Raw genomic sequence first — 22973 nt, 5'->3', positions numbered from 1 at the left:
ATGAGCTCTCGAGGGCATGTCATGGTTTCAGCCTTTCAGGGGAGGTCACCTCTTAGTGAGAGCTTAGACACTGGTCACCGCCCCAGCAGAACGCACGGGAAGCTCAGCACACTGCCATATACAGTGAGATACTCCTCATGAGAAAGTTTACCGATACATGGGGCGGCTCTGTCAGACTGCACCCTGTGCTATAGGAGACAACTGTCAGAATATAACGGCCCTGAGCTAAAGTCCTAATAACAAATGGGACAACCAAAGTTTTTAGCTCAGTGGTCCAACAACAACCCGCAACAACTACCACAAGAACTTGCTTGATTGATCGATTGGCTACCTAGGTAAGCTCGGAATTTTTCAACGATACTGCTCTCCGCCAGTCAACTGTCAGTATACGGATTATAACATTTAGAAACATAATGGTCACGGTTACAGTGGCGGTGTCGAAGGCATTCAGCAAGAACATTTGGGCTGGGCCGAGATGTATGTTCGTTAACAGGGCGATGGTGTTCCGAGAAGCGCTGGCGTCGAAAGCTGGCTAAATGCGAGAATGAACCAATTGGACGCCAGATTTATCAGGCTGGAACGGTCCCAGAACAGCCCCGTTTTCAGTTTTCAGACGACAGCGAGTCCAAACTCCGGGTTAACTCAACTAGCCGTCCGGACCTACAAGATGGGCGACACCCACATACCCGGTTCGCAATTGACACCAACAGCCCCAGCTCTTCGACCAGGAGATCTAGCCGGCGACGAGGAGCTCCCAGGGTCGACAAATTACAGCGGCAATGAGCCCGGCATCGCAGAGGTTGGCGGCGAGCTGCCCGGTAGCAACATCAACCGCATTCCCATCGCCATCTCCAAGTCATTGACCATCCGCCTCTACGCCTCCCACTTCCTGTCGACATGGAACTCGCGCTGGTTCGAGGCCGCGGTCGTGTACTTCCTGGCCTCCGTCTTCCCGGACAACCTCCTCCCCATCTCCATCTACGCCCTCACGCGCAACGCGGTCGCGGTCGCCCTCACCGCGCCCGCGGGCACCTGGATCGACCGCGCCAGCCGCCTGACGGTCGTGCGCGCATCGATCATCGGCCAGCGCGTCGCCGTCGCCGCCTCGTGCGGCCTCTTCTGGGCCATGTTGGCGCTGCCGCCCCCCGGCCCCGAGATGCTGCGTCGCGGGCTCTTCGCGGCCACCGTGGTCTTGGCCTGCGTCGAGAAACTCGCTGCCGGCGTGAATCTGGTCTCGGTCGAGAGGGACTGGGTCGTTGTGATTACCGAGGGCGACGAGGATGCCCGCAGGACGATGAATGCGCGCATGCGCCGCATCGATCTGTTCTGCAAGCTGCTTGGGCCCTTGAGTGTCGCGCTGATCGCCGCCGCGTCGGTCCCGGCTGCTGTGTTATTGACGCTCGGCATGAACTTGGCGTCGGTTCTGGTGGAGTACTACTGTATCGAGACGGTAATTCATTCTCGAACTCAAAGGCTGCAACATCGCTCGGACAATGCGCTGACAGACCATCAGGTATTCCGCAGGGTCCCAACACTTCGCCGTTCCGCGACCCCGTCCACTCCGCTACCCCCAGAGGAGGCTGGTACGCACCAGGAGCAGAGCCGGCAGCCATCGCCGCACACCACTTTCCGACAGCGGCTTCAGCGCATGGCAGCGCAGGTCCTCATGATTCCCACCTTGCGCCTCTACTTTGGCCATCCAGCAGTCATCCCGTCGTTTTCGCTGTCCCTGCTGTACCTCACCGTGCTCTCGTTCTCCGGCCAGATGCTGACCTACCTGCTTGCTTCCCACATCAGCATGTGGCAGGTAGGCATCCTCCGCGGCGTGTCGACGATCTTCGAGCTCAGCGCCACCTGGATCGCTCCCCGGCTGATGAAGCGCATCGGCGTCATCCGCACGGGTCTGTGGTCTATCGGCTGGCAGATGGCGTGGCTCGCTGGCGGCGCCTCGTGGTTTTTCTCCTACTACGGGCGTGGCTACCCATCCGCCAGCCTCATGCCGGCTGCCGGACTAGCCGCTGCTGTGGCCTTCAGTCGTATTGGTTTGTGGGGATTCGACCTATCGGCGCAGAACATCGTGCAGGATGTATGTTCTCCCTCCATCCTGCGCATTTGTGTCCCCGTGTGCTAGCTGATTCCCGGTGCAGGAAGTTCAAGGCGATCGCAGGGGGGTGTTCTCCACCACCGAGACATCGCTCCAGAACGTGTTTGACATGCTGTCGTGGGCCATGACGATCATCTGGTCGGACCCCAACTCGTTCCAGTGGCCCGTTCTCGTCAGCTGCGTGGCCGTCTACGTAGCGGGTGGGCTCTATGCCTCCTTTCTGCGCCGACGCAGGGGACACCTCATCCACGCGCCGTCGTGTCTCGGGCCTAAAGTGGATGCATGAAAAGATGCTGCCCTCAACAATGAGTTCAAGCATCGGGCCCTACGAATTGAGACTCAAATGACTGATAAACGACCAACCAGAGCCCATGCACATCAGGAATCCAAGGCAAGGCCAACTTCACGCTCGTGAGGCCTTGATGTTGACATGCACAGCGTATTTCTATCACCTGTATTTCTATCAGCTGTGCCATGAATCATCGACGGGCACCTGCGACGGTGCGATTCCACGCACCGGACGGAATGGAGATGGCTCTCATCGACAGGCCCAGGGTTGAGCACCGTTTGCTGCCAAATCGGTCTTCGTTTTCACCCCCTCTCAGCTGCAGACCAGAAGACGTGTTGCAAGCCAGACTGGCATATATAACTCGTGCGCATTGTCTAGATACAATTGTGGTCACCTCAATTTCCTAGACCTTCTCCTCCAATCCCTCCCGTATTTCTCCTACTCGAAGGAGCAAAGCTACTGGATGCTGCCGTCTATGGCGTGGGTTGTCCAATGGTGTTAAATCACTGGTGTGGAATCCGTGCTCGGCATACTTCAGAAGGCTCCCATATAGATCTCTCTTGACCGCGTGGCCTCGTGAGTTAGCCAAGTTTGCACCCGGAAAGTACATCGCGAGTGACAAAGCTTCTAATTAACAGGGGTGTAACCAGAAATACATATCAACCTTATTGACAACCCCGAACTTTTCAGACAGGCTTGGGCCCCGAGATTTCCAATTTATCGATTTGAAGAAGGTATGACAGCAGATGGTGGCCCCATAGCTTGAGGAAATGGTGGAGTTGACAATGCCTAGCACCAGGCGCATGGGGGGCTGACAGGAGGAAGTGTTACCAAGTCTGGTAGATGATTGGGGGATTAATTAATAAAGACAACAGCTGAGCTCTGCTAGTGTGACGGGGCAATGAGGGGGTTCGCTGCAAGCCCCGCTGCTGTTGGGTCCAGATTTCGGAGACCGGAGCCCTCGGGGAGGCTTGTGCCGAAGGATTTCAGGTTTTCGAACAGGTCGGGAGTAGTCAACTTTCTCCCTGTGCAGATAGCTCTCTTACAACGCCGTCCTTTTAACCAGCGCCTAAGGCAGGCTTGCCATTCTCCGCAATGTCATCGCAATCTCATCTTTGGTCGGCCACGAGCTCAACAGATTCCCCCGCGGCGAGCGGGAATCGACCTGGGCTGGACTCCCGAACGCGGTATCCAGGCCGCCGGTTCGCCCAGATCGTCAAACTGAAGCCCGAGTTTGTGGACAAGTACAAGGAGGTCCACGCTGCGGTGTGGCCCGAGGTGCTGAAGCAGATCAAGGACTGCAACATCCAGGACTGTACGCTGACACGTCCACGAACGGACTCGAACCTTAAGACCGTGTGCTGGGTATACACAGACAGCACTGACAGTGCGGCCGCAGATAGCATCTTCCATGACCCGGAGACCGGCATCCTGTTCGCCAGCTTCAAGTACGTCGGGTACGACTACGCCGGCGACATGGAGCGCATGCGGGAGAACCCCAAGGTGCGCGAGTGGTGGAGGATGACGGACGGCATGCAGGAGTCGCTGGTACCGGGCGCCAAGGACAGCGAGTCAGGCGAGCCCTCGTGGTGGAAGCCGATTGAGGAGGTGTTTTACACACCCTGAGCTCGACTGCTCAGCAGGTATCTCTCGAGTAATGGAAAAATCAAAGGTCTAACAAGAACCGGCGCGGCCGCTCCTCAATTCACTGAGTGCTTGCCGCTTCCCTCGCAAACCAACTCCTAAATCTCGCCTTCACCCACAAGCCCACCTTGATGAAGATCAGATACGCCCCGACAGCAACCCAGGTCGCAGATATAGCGACCATACCACCAGCAAGCCGCGCATCGATGACCGTGTCTCGGACGGCGTCCTTGGGCAGCAAGCTCTGTTCTTCCGCCGGCAGCCCGTCGTCCTGCGCCTTCGCCTTGCGCTGCGCCAGCAACTCGGCCTTCTCCTTGCGGCTCTGCTCAATCATCTCGGCCATGCGCCACGCAACCCTGTTGTTGATCCTCTCCCAGGTGGCCTCCTCGGCCTGGCGGCGCGCATTCTCGCCGCAGCGCCTCCGCAGCTCGGCGTCCTCGGCCAGCATCATCACCTTATCCACAAACGCGTCCAAATCCGCCGGCGGCGTCAGGAACCCGCTCTCGCCGTCCCGCACGATGTCGCTCGGCCCGCCCTCGTCGCGCGCCACGACCGGCACGCCGCTCGCCATGGACTCCAGCACCACCAGCCCAAACGTCTCCGTGACCGAGCAGTGCAGGAAGATATCGGCCGAGGCATACGCCGCAGCGAGCTTCTCGCCCACGAGGAACCCGGCAAAGACGACCTTCCCGCGCTGCACCAGCGGCGCGAACAAGCCCTTGATCTCGGCCTCGACCGCCGCGCTGCGGTTCCCGCCCACGATCATCAGGCGGAACGGCAGGCCGCGCCGGTCCAGCGCGGCGGCCGCGTCCGCCAGGAATCCGAAGCCCTTCTCGCCGGCCAGGCGCGACACGCAGATCAGCACGATCTCGCCGGCGGGCGCGACCTGGGCGCGCAGGGCGTCGCTGCGGCGCGACGGGTGGAACAGCTGGGTGTCGACGCCCCGCTGCAGCAGCTCGAGCTTGGCGGCGGGGCAGCGCACGCCGCCGCCCTGCTGGCCCGAGGAGGCGAGGTAGCGGCGCACGGCGCGGCTCGGGTAGAAGATGGTCTTGACGGACGCGTGGCGGAAGAGGAACCCCTGCACGGTGGCGAGGGCGGCGACGGCCAGCGTGCTGAAGGGCTGGGGGAAGAGGATCGTGCAATAGGCGGCAAGGTCGGTCTGGAAGTTGCAGATGATCGGGGTCTGCCGCGCGGGGGGCTGCTGGCGGATCTGGAGCATCACCTGGAAGCCGAGGGACGCCGGCGAGGCGAGGTAAATGAGGTCCGGGGCGGCGCCGAAGGTGCGTTTGTAGAGCGTCGAGACCCGGACCGGGTACACAACGGAAAGCTCCGGGTTGTAGGGCAGCGGGTAGCCGTGGACACGAACGTCGGCATTTTTCTGCTTGGCCTGGTTCGCGGCTTGGCTGGTCGGTTCCGGTGTGAAGGTCTTTTCGCCCGTGTGCGGTGCAACGACGGCGACGTCAACGCCGTTGGCCCGCAGGTGGTTGACGAGCATCAGCGTCGTCCGGGAGACACCGTTAACGGGTCCGAAGGACTCGGTGCAGAGCAGGATGCGCTTACCCCGGAGGGCATCCGGGAACGTCGCCAGATCGGGCTCCATGGTGTCCGGGCGACAATCAAGGCGGAGAGGAGTGAAGCTGAGGATTCATTTCTTTTCCTTCTTTTTCTTTTCGGCGATGTGTGAGCGGCTCGTGGTGCGCGATGCCGCCGGGATGTTTAACCTTATCGCCGGGGCGGTCGGCGTGGGCCGAGGACGGGCCCGACTAACCATCATCCGCTCACTGGCTGCAGGTCGCACCGCCCGCGGCATCGCACCTGCATCTGAGTTGGACCAATAGGACAGTGTGTCTCTTCCACATGAGCCCTGGCAGATGGCAAGGCCGCCAGAGGCCGAGAACGAGGAACGTGTGCTGATTGCTTGGTCGGGAAGGCTGGGTTGGGGTTGCGAAGTTGGGGTTACAAGGGGGCCGGGTGTGGCCGGGGCCAAGAGACGCACGGCGGGGGACCCTTGATCTGCGATAAGGAGCGCTCCTGGGCGGCTAAGAAGCTTCACTGCCCCGCGACCAGAACGCGCGAATAGGCGGGCGCCGTTTCGCCAACGTGCACCACGCAGTTGGTGCTCGTTCTTGATCAACCACTCTGCACCACCGCCCTTTGGGCGAAAACCGGGTGCAAAGGCTGACCCGCATTTCCAAGCTCGGCATGCATGGACGTCACACCCTTCAGCATACGGCGGCTTGGAAGGTACCCCGCCGTTCATGAATTGCGCGGCATGTACCTGCAATCTACTTGAGAGCGAGGGTGGCAGGTTGATGAGCGGCGATTCCCATGATGGATGCAGTGTGACCGGGCCACACCATTCCCAGAAGCAGATGACCCCACACGGTTGCACGGAGATGGTGATGTGGGAGCAGGAGGTTCCTGTTATAGCAGCGGCCAATCTCGGAGAGCGCCTGGCAGCGCCTTGCAGCCCTGTGACCGTTCCGGGAGACGTCGAGCAATGTGCGGCGTGTTCTGCTGTTCTCCTTTTGACAATATCGCCCAGCTGCTTTTTCCATTGCCGCTTGCTCCCGTTTTCGCTGGTTCTGCTCGCCCCAACCCCAGGCCAACAGACTGACCATGAACCCCCTGCCGCCATCAGCCGTCGAGGCTGACGAGCTGGGCGCGCTGGACGATTCGACCGCACCCACTACACCAGAAGGCAGCTTAACCTTCAGTCCCCCGCTCCGGCCCCAAGACGACGCGGCCTATCTCAACCTCGGATCGCGCGCCAACAGCCCGCCCCTGTCTTCCGCCTTGTCTGACGCCGCCGCTCGAGCGTCTCCTGTCCGCAACATCTGCTGCGTTGGAGCCGGCTTTGTCGGTGAGTTCGCGCTGCGCTGCGCGCAGGGAGGAGCAAAGTACTGATGGATGGCGCCCGCGCAGGAGGACCAACGGCCGCTGTCATCGCGTTCCACAACCCCGACATCCGCGTCACCGTCGTCGACAGAGATGAGAAGCGCATCCGCCGCTGGAACTCGAGGCACCCGCCCATTTATGAACCCGGCCTGAATGACATTCTGCGCATCGCCCGGGACGGCTCGAGGGAGTGCGTCGTCGCCAGCAGCCCAACCAACTGTGATGCGGCAGTTAGCAGCCGAGACGACGAGGCGGCTGGCGCGAGCGAGGGGCATCCAGGCCGCCTGATCACCGTTGCCGCGAGACAGCCAAACTTGGTGTTCACGACAGACGTGGCCAAGTGCGTCAGCGAAGCCGATGTGGTGCTCATCGCCGTCAACACGCCCACGAAGAGCCGGGGTAATGGAGCCGGTTCCGCGACGGACATGGCCGCGTTCGAGGCCGTGACGGCCGTCGTCGCGCAGCACGCCAGCCCGGGCACCATCATTGTCGAGAAGTCGACGGTCCCGTGCCGGACAGCGCAGCTCGTGCAGGACACGGCAAGTCATCCAACATCCTTCCCTCACTCCCACCTCCAACTCTCTAACACAAATTAGCTCGCGCTGTACCAGCCGGGTGTCCATTTCGAAGTCCTCAGCAACCCGGAGTTCCTTGCGGCCGGCACGGCCGTCAAGGACCTGCTGCACGCGGATCGCATCCTGATCGGCTCCAGCGACACGGCGTCGGGCCACCGGGCGGCGGCCGCCCTGGCGTCGGTGTACGCGAGCTGGATCCCGCGGTCGCGCATCATCACCACCCACGTCTTCAGCTCCGAGCTGGCCAAGCTTGTGGCGAACTCGATGCTCGCGCAGCGCATCAGCAGCATCAACTCTATTGCGGCCGTGTGCGATGCGACCGGCGCCGATGTCGACGAGGTGGCGGGCGCGATCGGCGCGGACCCTCGCATCGGCGGCAAGTTCCTCAGGGCCGGCATCGGCTTCGGCGGGAGCTGCTTCAAGAAGGACGTGCTGAGCCTGGTCTACCTGGCCGAGACGCTGGTGCTGCCCGAGGTTGCCAGCTACTGGCGGGCCGTCATCGAGATGAACGAGTTCGCCAGGAACAGGTTCGTCTCGCGGGTCGTGAAGTGCCTGAACAACACGCTGGCTGGCAAGAAGGTGACGGTGCTCGGGTACGCCTTTAAGAAGGATACCAACGACACGCGCGAGTCGCCGGCGCTGGACATCATCCGGGCGCTGGAGGAGGAAGGACCGAGAGAGATCGCGGTCTTCGACCCTCTCTGCATCCCCGCGCAGATGGCGGACGAAATCGGTCGCTTCGCAGGCCCGGGCGCGCTGCAGAGCAACGGCGGGCCGGTGGCTGTGTATGCGGATGTGTATGCAGCATGCTGGGGAGCCGACGCCGTGCTCATCACGACCGAGTTTGATGAGTTCCGAAACGCGCCGGTGGCGGCGCCGAACGCCGATGCCAGACCGGCAGATCCGCGGCCGTTTGCGCGCGCCGAGCCGCACGAGACCGATCTGCTCGCGCTCCAGTCCTACCTCAGGCTGTCTCAGCCCTCGGCAACACCATCCGGCTTGGATTCGGGCCCAGACGCGGAGGACCCGCTCAACCGGTTCCACCCGATGCCCCCGTGCCCCGAAGACTGTCCCGACTGCCGTGCAGAGCGCGTCACCGGCTCGGCGGGCTACGGCGCGAGCAAGGAGCACGTTGCCAAGAGTCGCGTGGATTGGAGTAAGGTGTACTACCACATGAATAGGCCGCACTGGGTCTTTGACGGCCGGGGGGTGCTCGACATCGCCGGCATGGAGAAGATCGGGTTCAGGGTCGAAAGCGTAGGGCGCCGGAGTCGCATGGCCATGATGGTTTGAGCATTCATAGAATACCCCGAGCAAATGTTATACAGGGACGCAACTGGAGCTTCGACAATGCATTTTTATTCGAGGGCCTTCGGGGCTGCTGAGGAAAAGAAGGTTGCGTGTGTGTCGTTCCATGGTCAAGTGGCGTGTCACATCCGAGTCTGGCCGAAACCGCGCTGCGGATTGGCCTCTCAGCCCGACTCAGCGCATGGGACGGTCGGTAGTTGGAATAAAAGATGGCACGAATAGCTTTATGCCATCGACGCTCATTTTCCCTGGGCTCATCTTCCCTGGGAATCGACGCTCAATTTCCCTGGGAATATCCTCAGGCATGCAAGCAAATGAGCAGCTTGGGAACCGACCATGAAAGCGTGGAGTGCCACAGGGGGTGACACTTCAAGGAAGGAAGCACCCGGACCGGAAGCATGGATGTTTCAGGCGGCAGCAGCCATCCAGCAAATCCCCCGGGCCGGCTGCCCTTGGGTCTCCACTGTACTTTGTAGTGTGGGGACGCTAGTGGACAGCGAGATGGCCACATGCCGCTGCTGCAGCCCGGTCTTGGCCCAATTTTTTCCCTGCTCCCCGTCCCTTCCGAACAATCCACGAATGCAACCTCCATGTCTTCCACTGGTCAAGGAATGTCGTTCACTTGTTGCGTTCTGTGTTGTCACACAGGCAGCTTCCAATACGAGAACACCTCAAATTCATTCGCTATTATCCTGTTTGATGTTGTAATGATATGATGCTGTTTGGCCGTACTGCTGACACGAGGTTTCGGGAAAGCACTGCCACGCTCCTTCAAGCCCGCATCAATTCCGGTCAATGTGCATGCTCCACTCCCAGTCTCAACAAGGGATGCTGAATGCGAGATCCTCGCTTTCCGCTCCCGGCCTTGTTTCTGGATTCCGGATTCTGACGTCAAGCTACTTGTGCTCTGGCAACCCACAACTGCTCCAGGACGACACTGCGCAGTAGGAGCATGGCCGATGATGGGTTGACACAGACGCGATGAAGGGCCGAGAAGGGAAGGGCACGGATGGCGGAAGCGACCACGTTCAGGCCATGGGCCAGCGCTCGTCAGAGAAGGTCCCTGCCGCCGTTTCTCCCCCAGCCAGCTCCAAATGCGCCCAGGGGAGGAGGAGCACTTTCAAGACCACAGCAGAACAATGGTACCGCCGCATCGTCGTCCAGCTCATCCTCGGCCGCAAGGCGCTGCCCGCATCCAAGGACGGCCGGCACATCCCGCTCAGGCCGCACCGCACCGCGCCGCTGCTCGACGAGAGGCGCGGGGCCCCCTACATCTCCAACTCCATCCGCACCTCTCGCTACACTGTCTACGACTTCTTTCCGAAACAGCTGATCTTCCAGTTCACTCGCTTGGCAAACTTCTACTTTCTTTGCGTCGGCATTCCCCAGACGATCCCGGGCATCAGCACCACTGGCAACGTCACCACCATCCTGCCGCTGTTGTTCTTCGTCCTTCTTACCATTACCAAGGAGGGCTACGATGACTGGAAGCGACACCGCCTCGACAAAGTCGAAAACGCCAAGTCGGTTACCGTCCTAAGGCGTGCGGGTGCCGCCAGCAGCAGGCGGGGGCCGAGGTGGTGGATCCATGCTACCGTCGCGCCCAAAGAGACTGACAATCTCGGGCATTGCGAGACGGGGCACGCTTCTGACCTGGGCTTGGAATGGCGCACAGTTCAGTGGAAGGACCTAGAGGTCGGCGACGTCATCAGGCTGGCGAGAGACGAGGATGTGCCGGCCGACATTGTGCTCCTTCACGCCGATGGCGAGGAGGGCATTGCGTACGTCGAGACCATGGCGCTCGACGGGGAGACAAACCTCAAGAGCAAACAGGTGTCGCTGGCCCTGAAGGGATGCGACTCTATCGAAGGCATCTGCGCTTGCGGTGCCGAATTCGTCGTCGAAGATCCGAACCCGGATCTATACCGGTTCGATGGCCGCGTGACTGTCAACGGGGAGACACTCCCGCTGACCCTCAGCGAGATTGTCTACCGCGGCTGCACCATCCGGAACACGGCAGCCGTTCTCGGCGTGGTCATCAACACGGGCGAAGAAACGAAGATCCGCCGAAACGCCAACCGTCACCCGGCCGCCAAGAAGCCCGCTCTCGAGCGCATGGCCAACATGATCGTCGTAGCCCTCGTCTTTTACCTGATTGCTCTCGTTGCTGGGCTTTCGGGGGGCTATGCCATCTGGCAGCGGACCTACGAGCGGAACGCGTGGTATCTTGCTGACATCCCAGTCCCTTATTCGCAGATTATTATGGGCTTCGCGATCCAGTTTAACAACGTTATTCCACTGGCTCTGTATGTGAGCTTGGAGATTGTCAAGATTGCACAGATGTTGCTGCTCAACTCCGACGTCGAAATGTACGATGAGGCGTCCGACACTCCGGCCCGCTGCAACACGAACACCATCCTGGAAAACCTCGGCCAGGTCGGCTACCTGTTCTCCGACAAAACAGGAACCCTGACGGAAAACGTCATGAGGTTCCGTAAACTGAGCGTTGCCGGCACCGCTTGGTTGCACGAGATGGACCTCGTCCCGGCTCAAGACCCACTGGCGACTGGAGCGTCGAGCCCGGGCGTGTCAGTGTCAGGGGTGCTCAGCCCGAATCCCGAACATGGCGCTACATCCCCTGACGGCCCTACCCTCACAAGGTTTCTGTCGCCGGCGACACCAACGTCTCCGGTCACCGGTCGCCGGTCCTCCTCCCACTGGCGGTCGTCAGGTCGACCGGATCATGTGCAGCCGGATCTCACGACCGTTGACTTGCTAGAATACATTCGGCTGCGCCCGGACTCGGATTTCTCCAGGCGCGCCACGCAGTTCATCCTTGCAATGGCGCTCTGCCACACCTGCCTCCCGGAACACAAGGACGGCCGCGTCGACTTCCAAGCGGCTTCGCCTGACGAGCTGGCCCTGGTCAGGGCGGCACAGGAGCTTGGCTTCTTGGTGGTGCAGCGGACGTCGCAGACAGTAACTCTCCGGATATCAGGCGGCGGCGGTCATTCGGATCGCACGTACCAGATTCTCGACGTGATCGAGTTCAGCAGCAAGCGCAAACGCATGTCCATCATCGTACGCTGCCCCGACGGGAGCATCTGGCTGCTCACCAAGGGCGCCGACTCGGTCATCGTCCCGCGGCTGAGAATGGCCGACCTGGCGGCGCAGAAGGCCAAGGAGCTCCGTCAAAGCCTCGAGTTTGAGCACCAGCTGCTGCGCAAGAGCGAGGCCCGCGAACCGCGCAACAGCTTCGGGGGACGGCCGAGCCTGACGATCCGACGGAGCCTCGCGCTTGGACGGCACGGGTCGGTCGCTGGCGGCACCAGCAAGCGCCCACACGTGGACAGAAGCAGATCATTCGAGATCAGCGCCCTGAGCCCCATGGCCTACGTCGAATCTCGGCCTTCTCTCAACTCTCGTATGGCCTCCCTAGACCTGCTCCGCGCTGGAAGCAAGGCCGCTCACACGGCGGCGTCTCGGACTGTGCCGAGCAAGTTTGCTTTCCTCGAGGATCCATCCCTCTCGGACGATGCCGCCATCTTCGCTCGCTGCTTCCGGCAGATCGATGACTTCGCCACCGAAGGCCTCCGCACGCTTCTCTTTGCGCATAGGTTCCTCAGCGAGCAGGAGTACAACAGCTGGAAGAAGCTCTACCGAGACGCTGAAACGAGTCTGGTGGATCGCCAGGACCGCATCGAGGCAGTCGGAGAGATGATCGAACAGTCACTCGACCTGATTGGTGCCTCGGGCATCGAGGACCAGCTCCAGCACGGCGTCGCTGAAACGATCGACCGGCTCCGGCGCGCAAACATCAAGATCTGGATGCTTACGGGCGACAAGCGCGAGACTGCCATCAACATCGCCCACTCGGCCCGCATCTGTCAGCCGGGGTCCGATATTTTCGTGCTCGACGTCGCCAAGGGCGATCTGCAAGTACAAATCCTTACCATCATGGAGGACCTCCAGCTCCAAGCCGAGACCAACGCCTCGCACACGCCAGGCCACACCGTGGTCGTCATCGACGGGCACACCCTCGCTGCCCTCGAGGCGCCCGACGCCGCCCACGCCAAGACCCTTTTCTACCGCCTCATACTTACCATCGACTCGGTCATCTGCTGCCGCGCCTCGCCCGCGCAAAAGGCCCTCCTCGTCCGCACGGTCCGCGCGGCTTCCTCCCCATCCTCGGCCCCCTCCGCATCCCCATCCTCCCCATCCCTCCTCCAACGCCTCCGCGCAACCCTCAACCCGTCCACGGCGCCGCTCACCCTCGCCATCGGCGACGGCGCCAATGACCTGGCTATGCTCTCGGCCGCGCACGTCGGCGTGGGCATCTCGGGCCGCGAGGGCCTGCAGGCGGCGCGCGTGGCCGACTACGCCATCGCGCAGTTCCGCTTCCTCGCCCGCCTACTGCTCGTCCACGGCCGCTGGAACTACGCGCGCACCGCCCGCTTCGTCCTGGCCACCTTCTGGAAGGAGTTGTTCTTCTACCTGCCCGCCGCCCTGTATCAGCGCCTGGTTGGCTACACGGGGCCGAGCCTGTACGAGGCGTGGAGCCTGACCGCGCTGAATACCCTGTTTACGAGCCTCTGTGTGATCGTGCCGGCCGTGTGGGAGCAGGACTTGAGGGCCGAGACGTTGTTGGCCGTGCCGGAGCTGTATGTCTTTGGGCAGCGGGAGCGCGGGTTGAATGGGTGGCTGTATCTGCGCTGGATGGTCGCCGCCGCGGTGGAGGGCGTGCTGATTTGGGTGTTGTGCTGGGTCATGTACGGCGGGCTGGCGCCGGTCAAGGATGGCGGGCTGTTTGCGTTGGGCGACCTGGTGTTCTCGTGCAATGTGCTGTGGACGAACCTGAAACTTCTGTGAGTACCGTACATCCTCTCTCCTCCTTCTCCGCCTCCTCCATCAAGACGGACCTCATTGACTTGGCATGCCAGGATCCTTGATACGTATTACAAGACCGGCATCGTCATCGGCTCCTTCGTCATCACCGTCGGCGGCTGGTGGGTGTGGCAGGTCTTCCTCGCAGGCGTTTACCAACCGGGTGTCTGGCCGTATGCCGTCCGCGGGGGCTTCTTCACCTCGTTCGGCCCGGATCCCGCCTGGTGGGTGGCGCTCATCGCCGTGCTTGGCGTGCTGTCCTGTATGGAGCTGGCGTACAACTCGGTCAAGCGCAACCTGATTGTGGCGGGGCTTTGGAAGCTCGGCTGGAAGTGGTTGCGATGGTCGACGTGGAAGCGGGCGTTCTGGTCGACGTCGGGCGTCGGCGGTGGAGCATGGATGGGGGATGGGGCCAGTGGGAGCTTGGAGGAATGGGGTGTGGAGCTGTGGCAGGTCATGGAGCAGGATCCGGCTATCAAGGAGACTCTGCGTAAGATGAGCAGGCTTGGGTACGAAGAGGAGGATGTACAGGCGGTTGACGGTTCAGAGAGTGATGGTGGGAGAGACGCGGTTTAGCGGATGAGTGCACGAGTCGAATGTTTCTGGCGTCGATGCTGTTCGAGATACCCCTTTCTTTATGTTGACTTGGATAGAGCATACATCTAGATCCACAGGGCTACGAATCACTATTTCCTCGTGCTCCGGCGTCTTGCCTAGGCTGAGGGCAACATGCAGCGGCTTGCGTGGGAGTGGCTGCGCAGTAAGGAGGTCTCCGACATCTACGTCCCGGAGGTCTACAGGATATTCCGCCGTGACGGGCAGGCCTTCATCATCATGGAGCTGGTGGTGGACGCCGATCCGCTTGCCGAGTCAAGCGTCGCCGCCAGCGCGACCGGCAATTCGCGTTGATCGCCGACGCCATACAGCTGCTCCGCCGCGTGCCGGTGCCCCAGGATGCCTCGTCCGGTCGCTACGTGGAGGATATGGAAGGCAGGATAATCATGCACCAGCTGTTCAACAACCACGAGTCCCGTGTACCTACTGCAGTGTCGAGGTGCTGGAGAGTCATATCAATCTGGTAAGTCCTCAGTTTACATACGTACTACCGACGCTTGACAGGCAATTGCAACGTTGACCATGCTGAATAATCATCAGGCGGCCAGAATGGGGAGGAAACCTCCTTTCCCCACAGTCCAGCTCGAAAAGGAGCTGACCTCAGTTCTGCTACTGCGACCCGAACGACGAGAACTTCCTGTTCAAGACGGATGCCGACGGCCGCCTGCACCTCTACGTCCTCGACTTTGAGCACGCGTCGTTCCTGCCCACGAGCTTCCTCGCGTACTCCCTGCTTGTCGAGGCCAGCTCGGTGCGACGCTGGATCACGGCCGAGCCGCTGATGAAGAGGATCGGCCACACGCTGCCTAGGGGCAATCTGGAGGTCATGAAGATTGTGCATGACGTGTCCCAGCGGCCGGAACGGTACACGGGGTTTCTTCAAGGCCCACCAAGTGATCAGACAATAGGTTGAGACTTGAGAGGTGTGCAACCGAGCCAGCGATGGCTTTTGATTTTATTCTCGCACTTTTCTTTTCTAGACCGAACCTTATATGTACAAGATGAGTCCCGACGTGCCACCACCCGTAGTAGCTCAACTATGTGCACTGCCGCAGCTATATACGGATTACACACCACGCGGTCCCGACCACACCACTGCACGTACCCACCCCGCCCGAAAAGCCAAGTCCTACTACCTCCCTATCGGCCCCCAGCTCCTCTCGGCGACGTAGCCGCCCTTGGCAGCGGCCAGCGGCGGTTGCGCCGGCTCGGTGGTCACGTCGACGTGGGTGCGCACGAGGATGGCGCGGTCGTCGAGCTCGATGTTGGTGTCGCTGCCGCCGCCGGCGAGCCGCGTCTGCGACTCGGTGTCATCGTCGTCGCTCAGCCGGCCGAACTCGTGCCGGTGGCTCTTCTTGTTGCTCGCCGTTGTGACGACCGTCGTCTGCGCGCTGCTGCTGCCGCCGCCGGCCCCGCCGCCCCCGCCGCCGGTGCTGCTGCCGCCGCCGCCACCCTTGCCCGACAGCACGCCGCCGCCGCTGCGGGAGCCCTTGAGCCCGCTGCTGCTCAGCGGGCCCGAGTGCCCCCCGCCGTGGTACCGGTTGTAGTAGTAGGACGTGCCGTGCCGCCGGAGGAGGCGGTCGAAGAGCGGCGCCAGGAGAGGGAGGTTGCCCGAGATGGCCGCCACGCCGAGCTCGAGGTCGGTCCAGGTTGAGGCGTAGACTGAGACGAGGGAGGTTTGGTTAGTATTGAGTGGAAGTGCGAGCAAGGGGAACAGCTGCCGGCCGGTGGGGACGCGGCGCCGGGGGTGGGTGTGGAGGCGGTGACGGGGGGGTCAACCACCTGGGCGAACTTACCCTGGGTGTAGGTGGCGTCGGTGGGGACGAAGTCGATCAAGGCGGCGATCCGGATGGCACTGGCTACGCAACTCCTGCAGGGGGTCGCCATTGTCAGTCTGGCACTGTCGAGCCGTTGCCTCGGGCGCGGTTGGTGCACACTCACAAGCAACCCAGAAGGAAGACGCCGCACAGCGCAATCTTCCTCCGCGTGTTGATCTTGAGCTTCCAGATGACGGGCAGCGGGAGGACCAGGATGCACACGTCGCCCAGCAGCGAGAGCGCGCCGTTCGCGGTGCCCGATATTACCTGGTTCTTGCATTTGCCGCCGGGGATGGTATGGTCGTAGTAGAAGGCGATTGGGGTGCAGACGGTGAGGTTGACGATCCAGGTCGAGATGGCCCAGCAGATGGTGTAGGCCATGTTCGCGTAGGCGGCCCAGCGCAGCCACCGCTCGGACGAGAAAATGCGCAGGTAGAACAGCAGAATCGAGAGCTTGATGCAGGCGAGCGCGGGCTGGTTTGCCCTTTGGAGCGCAAAGCTGATCTGCAAGCGGGCGGCCACAGTTAGTAACCGTCGAACCCCCTGAGCAGTTAAGAAGCGACTCCGGTCAGCTGAACGCGGACTTACCACGGCGAACCGCTTGCTCTGGTCGGCAGGGACGTGGCAGATGTGGTGTCCCAGCCCGTTTGCAAGGACTTGGATTTGTTAGCTGGCGGCTGGTCAAAGTCCTAGAGAGAGAGAGAGAGAGGCACGAGACTTACGCAGGTACTCGCAGATTGCCGGCTCAAACGAAATCACGGTCCCGATGCCCATCAGGATGTCATCCCACTTGACGCCCTGGCCGGTCTTCCGGCGGCAGTAGATGCGCAGGCCGTAGGTCACAATTGAGAGCACCAGGACAATGGTGGTCGGCACGAGGCCGAACATGCGCCGGTTGTACACATCGTCGGGGTCGTCGGCGAGGCAGGCAAGCGCCTCCCGCCGATCCATCGAGATCCGATCGGATACCCCCAGTGAGTTGCGGGTGTTGCCGCAGGCTTATGTGCGTAATCTGTGGACTTCGTTTTTCTTTCTGCCAGATCGTGGGGTCCCTGGAGCCTGGCTCTCAGCGTAGATCCGGGGGGGGGAAAGAAAGAGCAATGATCGGCGGCGTTGACGATGTTTTTCGTGTTTTATACACTACACCAGTCCTCTCTCAGGGGAGGGGGCTGAAGGGGAAGAAAAGCAAGACACCGGTGTTGTGGAGCCACAACCCGACACAATCATGCGAGACCGGTGATGAGGGAGCAAGGGAGCAAGGTGAAGGAAGGGAAGGGATCCCAAGCACCGAGAGTCTTGCCGGGAGGTGGGATCACAGGAGCGAGACGAGGTTTTGCATAGCGAGTTCCTGGGACGCCACAGAGTCGCAAGCTTTCCAAAGTCGGGAAGCGAACACACCGGGACGTGGGGGTGGGCCGGAATCACGGCAGACAATGGCGTGTAAGTGGCTGGCCCAGAGTTATGGCGCATGTATGTCTTATTACCTCCGTATATGCAAGTAAGTTTGTACTGTGGGCGACACGGGACGATGCTGTATCTCGATCCTCCACCGGTGTGCCACCGAGCCAGTCGGGATGGCGAGGCTGATGGTGTGAGTGGGACCTCGGCAGAGAGGACAGGGGTCTAAATCTGGTCCGGGACTCGGTCCGTCGCCTCAGAGTCCCTTCGCGACGGTGGATTGGACGCCACTTGATGTATCTACACTAGTGTATGTAGGGTAGGTATAGTATAGGTAGTTACCTACTACATACACTACACTGGTATACTGTGTATGTATGTAACGTTTAGCCATGGCGATGGTCCGACGCAGTTGGTTCAAGCGACCCAATTGACCACGGCAACAACAGGGGACCGCAGCAATACACTAGTTACCTTATGTACGGAGTAAACGATGGCTATATGCAGTCTGATTTTTTTTCCCGAAAGTTCTGCCGCGTCGTACAGAGCAGTCCCTGTCGCCCCCTTTCAGGGCCCCTTCAATGCAGCAGTTGGCTCCTTCATGTCTGCAGCAGCCTCTTTCGGCTCGGCGAGCCGAGCATTGCATCTCGCCCAAAACCTTTTTAACGTTACCCTGCGGTGATTTCCGTGCGCCCTCTTCCCGTCTCTTGTCTTGCCGTCTTGTGCCGCCCCCGTGCTTCTTTCCTGCTGCCGCTCACGGACTCTGCTCGGGCTCTGTCATTGTTGCTCACAAAGAGCCAACGCCCTGTTCCCACCATGACCATGTCCGACATCAAGGCGGACGATGCCGGCGAGAAAGTCCAGCAAGTCCAACCTTCCAGCGCCGGCTCGGCCCCGAGCGTCGTCGACGAGAAGCGGCAGGATGGCAGCATCATCCTCATCCCGCAGCCGTCCGACGATCCGAACGACCCGCTGGTGAGACACCCTGCCGATCCCTTCCGCATGCATCTCCGTACACGGTGTTTAGAGCCGCCGCGTCTGACAAGCCACGTGAGTGGATCGCTCTGTAGAACTGGCCGCTGTCCAAGAAGATCATCATCCTGCTGGTTCTGTTCCTGGCCATGTTCGTCGGCTTCTCGGCCCCGTTCTGCGGCCAGCTCAACCTGAACCAGCAGGCGGCGCTCTACCACAAGACGACAGTGCAGATCACCTACTTCAACAGCGCCGCCTCGGCCGGCCTGGCCACGGGCGGCTACGTCTGGTGGCCGCTGTCGCACAAGTTCGGCCGCAGCTCCGTCATCTTCTGGTGCCTCGTCGGCGTGCTCGTCGCGCAGATATGGGCGCCCCTGATGACGCGGCCGGACCAGTACGCGCCCGAGCTGGTCTCGCGCTACTTCGCCGCCTTCTTCGGCGTCTCGGTCAGCGTGCTCGGCCCGCGCTACCTGGTTGACATGTTCTTCCTGCACCAGCGCGGCCGCGCCTTCACCGTCCTGCATCTCGCCCTGAACTTCGGCGCGTCGGCCGGCCCGACCTTCTCGGGCTTCATCGCCGCCAACCAGTACTGGCCGGTCGAGTACTGGTGGAGCGTCGGCCTGACTGCCTTCACGCTCATTCCTGTTTTCTTGTTCCTCGAGGACACCACGTACGACCGCTCCGAGGGCGCTGTCAACCGCGTCAAGCCGGCCAGCTTCCTGAGGGACCGTTTTGAGACTTTCTTCCCTGGACACAAGGTCGTCCCGCACAAGTCGTGGCGCGAGACGGTACGTCTAGACCTCCTGTTTTTTTCTCCCCTGAATTTTGGTAGTGCTAACTTTTTTTCTCGCCCTCCAGGCCGTCGTCTTCTTCCGGCCCTTCAAGTTCTTCATCGCGCCGGTCCTGCTCATCATTGCCGGCTTCGACACCATCAGCTTTGGTTTCTACGTGGCGCTCAACGCCTTGACGCCGGTCTGGCTGCAGCTGCCCAAGAAGGCCGGCGGCATCTACGGCTTCACCATTACCGAGAACGCCGGCTGTGAGTTTTGCCCGTAGTACAAGTCTCGGAAGACCAGCGGCTAACCACCTGCTTGTGCCATGTCAAACAGTCACCTTCGTGCACTGGATCGGCTTCCTGTTCGGGCTCGTGTACGGCCACTTCCTGAGCGACCGGATCCCGCTGTGGCTGGCGCGGCGCAACAAGGGGCTCTGGAAGCCCGAGTTCCGGCTGTACTCGCTGTGGCCGACCAACTTCGTGCTGATGCCGCTGGGCCTCGGGCTGGTCGGCATCTCGATGGAGTACAAGCTGCACTGGATCGCCATGGCGTTCGGGCAGCTGTTCGTCACCATCGGCTCCATGGTCAGCATCCCCGTGACGGTCAACTACATCTGCGAGTGCTTCCGCTCGCACACGACCGAGGTCACGCTGGTGGTCAACTCGATGCGCCTGTTCCTGGGTCTGTCCATCAACTTCTACATCAACCCGTGGATCGACAAGGTCGGCATCGGCTGGGTCTACGGCAGCATGGCCTTCTTCACCGTCTTTGCCTTCCTGTTCCTCATCCTCCTGATGGTGGCTGGCCACCGCATCCGGGAGTTCACGCCCTTCCACACGGACGACTCGGAAGAAGGCCGCGCGGTGCTTGCCAAAGACGAGGCCCACGGTCTGTGAGGCTCTTCGTCCTGGGTCTTTGCAGCATCAGCAGGGGGTTCGATATCGTAACTATACATACGGCATCGTTTGCAGTGTTGCGTTGTAATTAGAGCAGTCTGCGGCTCTGTCTCTCTCTATCTCTCTCTTTCATAGTTTGCAGTTTTGCAATGTAATTACAGCGGTCTCTGGCTCTCTCTCTATGTATCTCTTTCTCTCGCGCGCGCTCTCTCTTCCTTTTTTTTTTTTTTTTTTTCCCTTTCTTTTTTCGTTCGGCGTGAATTGCAACGATGCCAGTTGCTCAGAACTTTCCATAAAGCCAGCATACTACATCTGTGCGGATTGCAAAATTCATCGTGTAAGAAGACAGCATAGGAACGAACAATGGAACTTCGGGTTTGGAAGTCATGGACAGGGGGAGGACGGAGGTGCAAGCGAACAGCGCTGTGCCGTACACTAGCTATCGTTAGTCTGCTGCAGGCAGACGGGCAGCGCATCCGCGGATGCTACGGCACAATACATACTGTATTCCGTATACCACTATACCACCCCTGCGGAGCCGAGTCATTTCGGAGTAGATAATTGCCAATGATTCCCACGCCACCGGCGACTTCCCAGTGGCCCGTGCATGGTCAACTTGGCATCTGGCAACACAACGAGCATCTTACAGCCCAGACATCCAACTCCCGAGGCGAACAGACAATGGCGTCCGAGCACAAGATCGGGTCCAAGAGCAAGGAGGTTGGCTGGTACGACCCGCCAACCAACGCCGCTGCTGCGGCGAGCGGGCCGGTCCGGGATTTGCTCGAGAATTACAGCCATTACCAGCCGGACGAGGTCATCCCCAAGATCATCGAGACGGTCAGTCCGAACTGCTCCTTTGTGCCTCCTCGTAATCTTCCTTCCCCGAGTGCCAAGCTCGCTAACTCACCGGATTACCATATCCAGCGCGACAAAATCTGGGACGTCTTCCCCTGGCCGTGCGTGGGCCAGTTCCGCTTCCTGGACCTGTCGCTCAGCCGGCACCCGATGTACGGCCGCATCCTGGAGCGCATCCGGGACGGCGGGGAGCAATTCCTGGACGTCGGGTGCTGCTTCGCGCAGGACATCCGCAAGCTGGTGCACGACGGGGCGCCGGCGGCGAACCTGTGGGGGCTCGAGAAGCAGGCCGAGTTCATCACGCTGGCGTTCGACTTCTTCCGCGACGCCGACCGGCTGGCGGCCGACCACTTCATCCACGCGGACCTGCTGGACCGGGAGCACCCGCAGGCGCGCGCGCTCGAGGGCAACGTCGACATCGTGCAGCTGGGCATGATCCTGCACGTGTGGGACCGCGCGGGCCAGGTCGAGGCGTGCCGCCGCGTCGTCGAGCTGCTGCGCCCGCGGCCGGGCTCGCTCGTCATCGGCCAGAGCGTCGGCCACCTCGACGGCGTCGAGATGGCCGGCGCGGGCGGCAAGCGCATCTTTAAGCAAAACGCCGAGACTTTCGCGGCCATGTGGGAGGAGGTCGGGCGCCTGACGGGCACCAAGTGGCAAGTCCACGCCAGCCTGGACGAGGGCTTGGGCATTGCGCAGCAGCAGCGCCAGTGGGACGATCCGAGGACCCGGCGGCTGTCGTTTGTCGTCGAGAGGCTGTAAAACGCATTCTCAAAGAGTGAAAAATCGCTAGAATTGATTACTTTGATTATTCTCGTACATTTGTGCCAACTTGCAATTGGGTGACAAAATTTGCAGAAGAGCGTTTCCAAAGGCGAGGCGAAGCGTCCAAAGGATAGGCCATGGGCAAGAACACCATGGTTTGGGCCCGGTGATGGTTTGGTTTGAAAGTTGGTTTAGTCTTGCACCTCTTATGTTCCAAGTCGAAACCATCCCAGCAGTTCGGTCGGAGCCAGCTCGACTCAATCGGGTATGGTGTAGCGGTAACATCGTTGACTCTCACTGGCTACCAGTGACTGCTCTCTCAACAGCCCCGGGTTCGACTCCCGGTATCCGAGTCGCTTTTTTCTCCTAAAAGAGAGTGTGTACGGAAGTACTACTCACAATAACTCGTAGGGATGAGTCCCGCTGTGAATTCTTTTCCTTCTCCAGTGACTTCCGTGGGGGGCACGCTCATGTGTCCCATACTCCGTCGATGTCCTATTTTAAACTTCTGGAACAGCTTGGTCAAGCATGGTTCGCAGTGTGTGCACAGAGGAGGATTGCAAGGAACAGGCGCTCCACTGCGCTTCTCGGCGCGACCCAGGGCTTTCGGCTCTGGAGGAAGCTTGGCTGAGCTTGGCAGGGTGCGGCATGGCTTGGCATGGCTTGGCATGAGCTAAGCATCTGGGAAGCGAGGGTTGTGCACCGGGCCGAATTCACTGCCTGAGAGTCCACCAACGATGGTTGGCTGCCTCCTGACCCATGCTCCTCTGCAAACACGAGACTGGTCCTCCATCCGTACTGCAGGACGCCCTTACTCCATACACATTTCCAGCTCAACGGGCATGCAAATGTCTCACACGCGACATCTCTTTGATATGTTTGCCTGCAATTCGTGCAGACGATGCCGCAATGTCCATTACTTCCCCGCATCCGAGCATGTTCGCTCATTCTTATTTCGCTCATTCTTATTTCGCTCATTCTTATTTCGGTCACCGACCCATCGCGTCGGCCCAAATAGTATCGCTTGCTGAATTAATTGGTCCAATGGCGGACTGGTTGCGCCGCCACATCCCGAACGTGCTCCAGGGACAAGGAAATGACGGAAGAAGGTTTTGGCAAGTCGTGAGATTGAGCCAACCAGATCGCGGTGCCGAGTGTACCTTAACTAAGCCACGTC

The 22973-nt window shown here is 60.7% G+C and overlaps 8 protein-coding genes and 1 non-coding gene across 9 annotated transcripts; 7 read left to right on the top strand and 2 right to left on the bottom strand.

The window, feature by feature from the left end:
- Positions 1-413: 413 nt before the first annotated feature.
- Positions 414-2390, top strand: THITE_128637 (uncharacterized protein; the record flags this gene model as incomplete). Its single annotated transcript, XM_003652779.1, has 4 exons — positions 414-477; positions 717-1450; positions 1514-2086; positions 2148-2390. The coding sequence occupies 4 exons, from the start codon at positions 414-416 to the stop codon at positions 2388-2390; spliced, it is 1614 nt and encodes a 537-aa protein (XP_003652827.1).
- Positions 2391-3461: 1071 nt separating this feature from the next.
- Positions 3462-4019, top strand: THITE_2078031 (uncharacterized protein; the record flags this gene model as incomplete). Its single annotated transcript, XM_003652778.1, has 2 exons — positions 3462-3708; positions 3793-4019. The coding sequence occupies exons 1-2, from the start codon at positions 3489-3491 to the stop codon at positions 4017-4019; spliced, it is 447 nt and encodes a 148-aa protein (XP_003652826.1). The 5' UTR covers positions 3462-3488.
- Positions 4020-4098: 79 nt separating this feature from the next.
- Positions 4099-5637, bottom strand: THITE_2043378 (glycosyltransferase family 4 protein; the record flags this gene model as incomplete). Its single annotated transcript, XM_003652777.1, has 1 exon — positions 4099-5637. One exon carries the CDS (start codon positions 5635-5637, stop codon positions 4099-4101), a length of 1539 nt encoding a protein of 512 aa, XP_003652825.1.
- A 1019-nt stretch (positions 5638-6656) lies between these two features.
- Positions 6657-9101, top strand: THITE_128638 (uncharacterized protein; the record flags this gene model as incomplete). The annotated part of the gene is made up of 3 exons (XM_003652776.1): positions 6657-6900; positions 6963-7438; positions 7532-9101. 3 exons carry the CDS (start codon positions 6657-6659, stop codon positions 8801-8803), a joined length of 1992 nt encoding a protein of 663 aa, XP_003652824.1. The 3' UTR covers positions 8804-9101.
- A 290-nt stretch (positions 9102-9391) lies between these two features.
- THITE_2114616 (uncharacterized protein) lies at positions 9392-14591 on the top strand. Its single transcript, XM_003652775.1, has 2 exons — positions 9392-13683; positions 13759-14591. Exons 1-2 carry the CDS (start codon positions 9800-9802, stop codon positions 14276-14278), a joined length of 4404 nt encoding a protein of 1467 aa, XP_003652823.1. The 5' UTR covers positions 9392-9799; the 3' UTR covers positions 14279-14591.
- Positions 14592-16187: 1596 nt separating this feature from the next.
- THITE_2114613 (uncharacterized protein) lies at positions 16188-17533 on the bottom strand. The gene is made up of 3 exons (XM_003652774.1): positions 16857-17533; positions 16723-16790; positions 16188-16638 (listed from the first exon to the last, which is right to left on the bottom strand). The coding sequence occupies exons 1-3, from the start codon at positions 17083-17085 to the stop codon at positions 16255-16257; spliced, it is 681 nt and encodes a 226-aa protein (XP_003652822.1). The 5' UTR covers positions 17086-17533; the 3' UTR covers positions 16188-16254.
- Positions 17534-18055: 522 nt separating this feature from the next.
- On the top strand, positions 18056-20241 carry THITE_2114611 (uncharacterized protein). Its single transcript, XM_003652773.1, has 4 exons — positions 18056-18507; positions 18603-19292; positions 19363-19543; positions 19614-20241. The coding sequence occupies exons 1-4, from the start codon at positions 18349-18351 to the stop codon at positions 20174-20176; spliced, it is 1593 nt and encodes a 530-aa protein (XP_003652821.1). The 5' UTR covers positions 18056-18348; the 3' UTR covers positions 20177-20241.
- Positions 20242-20697: 456 nt separating this feature from the next.
- On the top strand, positions 20698-21986 carry THITE_2114608 (uncharacterized protein). Its single transcript, XM_003652772.1, has one exon. It carries the CDS (start codon positions 20858-20860, stop codon positions 21791-21793), a length of 936 nt encoding a protein of 311 aa, XP_003652820.1. The 5' UTR covers positions 20698-20857; the 3' UTR covers positions 21794-21986.
- A 71-nt stretch (positions 21987-22057) lies between these two features.
- THITE_t74 lies at positions 22058-22149 on the top strand. Its single transcript has one exon. It is a non-coding gene; the product is annotated as a tRNA-Glu (tRNA).
- Positions 22150-22973: the final 824 nt, after the last annotated feature.

Source organism: Thermothielavioides terrestris, chromosome 2 (assembly GCF_000226115.1).
Source record: "Thermothielavioides terrestris NRRL 8126 chromosome 2, complete sequence".
Lineage (NCBI taxonomy): Eukaryota > Fungi > Ascomycota > Sordariomycetes > Sordariales > Chaetomiaceae > Thermothielavioides > Thermothielavioides terrestris.
This window is presented reverse-complemented; position numbering and strand designations above follow the sequence as displayed.